General features: G+C 45.3%; 1 protein-coding gene across 2 annotated transcripts in view; it reads right to left on the bottom strand.

Annotated features, from left to right (window-relative positions):
- Positions 1-732: 732 nt before the first annotated feature.
- LOC147259583 (far upstream element-binding protein 3-like) overlaps positions 733-5,076 on the bottom strand; it is a 19,555-nt gene continuing 15,211 nt past the window's right edge. For both annotated transcript variants that reach the window (XM_086205626.1, XM_086205627.1), the window contains 3 exons: positions 4,701-4,772; positions 4,201-4,298; positions 733-3,500 (listed from right to left, as the gene is read on the bottom strand). In XM_086205626.1, the coding sequence (XP_086061752.1) occupies positions 3,492-3,500; positions 4,201-4,298; positions 4,701-4,772 (179 nt within the window). In that variant the 3' untranslated portion in view covers positions 733-3,491. The remainder of the gene's footprint in view (positions 3,501-4,200; positions 4,299-4,700; positions 4,773-5,076) is intronic.

Here is a 5,076-nt window from a genome sequence, read left to right as displayed (position 1 = left end):
CTGTCGCAGCATCTCCTCCTGTTCTGACATGAAATGCGGGATGTATCATTTATTCATGTTCCCAGAGCGCAGACAGATGGTCTGACTGGTGATGTGATGTCATCTGTCATTAAGAAATTACTGTAATCACTAACACACACGTCCTGCATCGACGGGCTTCAGGTCCACGATGCGTGCTGGTCCAGGCCGTCTCTCTTCGCAGCCTCTGGTCAGACCGCCATCTCGTCCGTGGGTCGCACTCGTTAAATGGGGGTAAACTAGAAGGGTGACACAGGAAATCAGCAGCAGACTAAAAATGATTCCCGGTTCAGCTTCGATGTCATTGAAAACACGTCAAACTGGAGCAGATTCAGTGAAACCACTGAGTTACAGCGTTTAGCATCAGTTACAGAAACCTGTCTGTGAAACATTTCCATGGCAACAAGAGTGCAGCCTGATATTTCTGGTTGAACAGCAGCATGCTGGACATGTGGCATGTGCCCGCAAAGCGCTTTGTTACCACTGTGCCAGAAGTTATTGTTCCAAACTGGGCGTCACTCCAAATGAGCACGCCAACATGACGAAGTTCAGGAGTCTGCATTTAGTCGGTTCTTCAAAAATAAGTATACGCCAACATTCTGGTCATGTTGCCCCCTGCAGCTTGGGAGTGACGCAACAGGGGGCAAAATTGATCCTGAATGCAACGCTGGTGCAGAAGCAGACGGTTTATGGACAGAAAGACACAGTCAGTCAGAAAGAATGAGCCTGTTTATTAGCCCTCATGTTAATATCATCACCATCCACCTTCCTCCTCCTCCTCGGCCACCGACAGTCTGGTGGCTCGGGTTCATACACAACTATCTGTCAATAGAATCTAATAGAAAAATCTGCAGGTTACAGTCAGGACGTCTGTCCATTAGAAAAACAACAGAAACCATGAAACCAAGAGGATCCCGTCACCCCTTCAGGATGAGAGGCTTGGGACCTGGAAGATCTAAACCAGAGTGAAGGGCTGTCAAGTTTAGGCCTGGAACCAGTTGGCTTCTGGTTCAGACCTAGTGCAGGTCCCTGCAATCTACCCAAGGCCTGGATCTGGACAGCCAGAGACCGCCCACTCCAGTGTTAAAATCTTCAAAGGGAGAAATCCCCTACGACAGCTCTCCTGACTCGGCACCACCACGCTAACAAGCTAATGGGATCGCTCGACACGCCTGTGACGCCCACGCTCTGCTGCTCCTCCACATGCGTGTTGAAAAAAACAAATCCCATCAACTTGATAACGAGGCGGCGTCCAGGTGGAGACGGACAAGGGAAGAGATACAGACAGTTAGCCTAGCAGTCTTGAGATTATAACACATATTTAGCTTCTCTTTGCAAATTGGTTAGACATCATGTGAATTAAACAATATCATGTTTAACAAGATACCAAAGGACATTTTTAACTGGAGAGTACCCGCCAGAGAGTGGAAATTTACATAAACCATATTAGCTCATTGACAAACTGAATACTCAAAACTGGATAAACAGATTTAAATAGACCCCTGAACAGGAGGACTCATCATCATCATCATCATCATCGTCACACATACACGAAGCAGAACCACTGATTCAATGTTCAACTCAATAACAGCCAGATCTCCTGCAAGACAAACCTCTCTGTGGTCCAACACTTCCCAGCTAACGCACGCACAACGCTCCGCTAACACAGACAAGCACACCATAAAGCTAACAGACGGCTCAGGCGGGAGTTTTACTTCTGAGAGATGTTGAACATTTATGCTGATCAAGACGTGTTTTGATGCACTCGGATGCACAAACCCACAAAAAAATGGCGAACTTGTTGATCGGACTTGCGTGGTTTCACATCAGAGAGACTTAATACTTTCATGTTCATATAAGTATAAAACAGCCACGAGAACGTCTCACAATAACGTTAGTACCATATTTCTGCCTTGGACAAATGTCGCCCCAAACAAATTCAAATAATACACAGTTTAACAAAATTACAGTCTTTTTTTAACGTACATACTTTAGCAAATCTATTTGCACTGTCAACATGTTCCATTTAGCTAACACTTGCTAACCCTACAGCAAAGAGGAAACATTTGGGAACATCCATACATTGCTGCTAGCGTAGTTCGTGACTGGGACACATCGTAGCAGTCAACAATTAAATAAAAAACAAAATTTAATCCGGAATTACAACTAGGATGCTGACAGCTTCTCTTACTCCATTACTGAATGTTGTGCGACATCGTCCGCATTTTCTGCTAAAATGCAACAGCTAACAGAGCGCTCCGCCACCACAATCATTTAGTTAAACCAAAAATTCTAACCCGCATGTTGAGTAAGAAAACACCCCATACATCAGCTAACATTCAACACTCAGCTAACAGTCAGTCAATGTGCACATTCAGCTAAAAAACACACATGGCTAACACACAGTTGAGGTAACACACATTTTTGCTAACAAAGGTTCAGCAAACATTTAGCCAAGTCGCACGTTTAGCAAACGCACCACTTGAGCTCACACATCAGTAATAGGTTCATTGACTTCATCGTTTAGCTTTTAACACTTCCTCTAAAACAAATCGGCAAAGTAGAAATGCAGAACTGAGTTATAACAACAATAATAAAGTTTAACTTCGTAAGAAAATAGTCATTTTCCCCATATTTGTACTGAAAGTTGAGGCAGGAAACACGTCAGCTGGAGGTTTATTCCTGTGGAGGACACAAAGCGTTTGACCACAGAGAGATCTGGCTTTAGACAACGCAATAGAAATCGTCATTTATTCGTCACGACATCATAAAAACTAAAGAATCACTAGAGCGATACAGGAATAAGAACTATCATCAAACCAAAACAAAAGAAAACAAAAAAAAGGGAAAATAATAAATGTGTCATTGCACCTCCAAGATGGTGACTAAACAGGTAAAATTAGGTCAGACAGGCCCAGCGAGCACAGATTTAGTACAAAAACAGTTTTGTCTCTGAAGGTAAAACATTAAATTTCCATCTAACGCTATTAAAATATTTCTATGCAAAAAAAACCCAAACAAAAAAACAGAGTCAACACACACAATCTGACGCATGCTTTAAAACATCATAAACAAAATAATATAATTATAATAATAGTATCTGATTTTCTTACTCAAGACTGCTAAGCCTTATACCATTTTCTTATTGGAAAATAAAACTACACAAAATATAGTTTATACTGGATTTTTGTTCAAAGCCACACTGATACATCTTGAAGTTCAAGTTCGATAAAAAACAAAAAGAAAAAAACAGGTCTACACGGTGAGAGACCAGAGGAGAGTCCAAAAATTTGCCCGACAAAATATCAACTTTGTAAAGTTAAAAAACAGAAAGAAAAGAGTTCGTGATTTTTCTGTTAATCCTTAGTTTTTCTCTACAAAAGGAAGGAGGAAGCGGTAGAGCGTTGCTAGGAAACCCCCATTCGGTTGCCGTCGACGACCATGTGAGGCTTTCACCAATGAGGGAGGAGCCACTAGTGATCCTACAGACAGAGAAAATGACATCACTCAGTGTTGGTGACATGGATGCTGCAGGTCTGGTGCATTTGACTAATAAGAACTGGTAGAACATCTGGCAGGAGTCAGAACCAGATCAGGACCAGGACCAGGACCAGGACCAGAACCAGGAATCAGGGCTTCACTGCTCTCTGAGAGAGATGTTAACTTTCCAAGATAAGAATATTTGTCTCTCTGGCTGGCTTAGGCTCCTGTTACACCGCCAAACAACCGTAGGGGTGGGACTTCTGTGCTGCTGTGCTTGAGCTGCGGGCAGAGGAGGAGACGGCGGGCAGGTGATGGGGTGCAGCAGGCGTCAGGCTAACCTCAGCCTGCGACCAGCTAGCGAGCAGCTGGAGACGGTTAACCCAGCAACTAAAAAAATATTTCTTTTTATTTTGTCCGTCAGTGACCTCAGGCTCCAGGAAACTAAGGCCGCACCCCCTCCCTGCGCACCAAATTGTACTTCACCAGCACATTTGAGAGAGCAGAAGGCCGCAGGGGTCACAACGGCAGATGGCGCCGGGAAAGTTGTCTCTAGTTAACTTGAAGATAACTCCCTCACGCACTTACATCTGCTGCCCCCTGCTGGTCTGGAGTGGGAAGTACGAAGTGCCAGCAGCTTCACCTCACCTACCTGTTTGCTAGTACTCAGACTGCTGATGTCAGCAGGCAGCGGCGGGTTACCTGTATCTGGGTGGGGTTCCACAGGTAGGTCTGCTGTCTGTAGTATTCCGCTAACGCTGCAGTGTAGTCTGGCACCGAACTCTGCTGAGACGACTGACCTGCAACACACATGCGTTCACTACAGAGCTCATCCTCTCACACGCCGCTTCAGCCAGTCACGTTTGTGAAGCGTCCTATCACGACATCACACACGACAGCGGTTCGACTAATCGGCATCCTGTGGTTTGGGTGTGACGACAACAAGATCCTGATGATGCTGCTAGAACGTCACCGAATAACCATCTCCACGGAAACGAAGTTTCGCTGACCAACTGGCTTCGGTTCCTTGATCTGATTGGTTGAGGTCAGCGTCGATAGACTGACGCTTCATCCAAGCAGCTACGATGGGCACAATAGGACAAGCCCACAGTTGCTATGGTGACCAAACAGACCGACTGACATGTTTGGCTTGATGAAATCAACTCGAACAAAAAGATAATTCAGAGGGTTGGGCGACATACTTTGTTTCTTGTAGTAGTCCTCCCAGGCCTTACTGTAGTCCGTCATCAAGCTCTGAGGCTGGTTCTGCTGACCTACACACACACACACACACACACACACACACACACACACACACAGTTGAGAGATGAAGCCAAATCAAGATTATAATAACCTCCTAACACAACTCGACTGGTGTGTGTGTGTGTGTGTGTGTGTGTGTGTGTGTGTGTGTGTGTGTGTCAAAGCCCCCACACAGTCATGGTCACCTGTCTGAACGTGGGCATGATGGTAGAAAAGCTGGTTCTGTTGTGTGAGTGTGTGGCTCGTGTGGTCGGGGGTGGGTGTGCTCCACCACGTTCCTGCCTCAGACAGGCCTGGCGCTCTGAGCGCGCTCAG

The sequence above is a fragment of the Aulostomus chinensis genome, chromosome 6 (assembly GCF_037954235.1).
Source record: "Aulostomus chinensis isolate RoL2024-O1b breed Wild chromosome 6, RoL_Achi_v1.0, whole genome shotgun sequence".
Classification (NCBI taxonomy): domain Eukaryota; kingdom Metazoa; phylum Chordata; class Actinopteri; order Syngnathiformes; family Aulostomidae; genus Aulostomus; species Aulostomus chinensis.
This window is presented reverse-complemented; position numbering and strand designations above follow the sequence as displayed.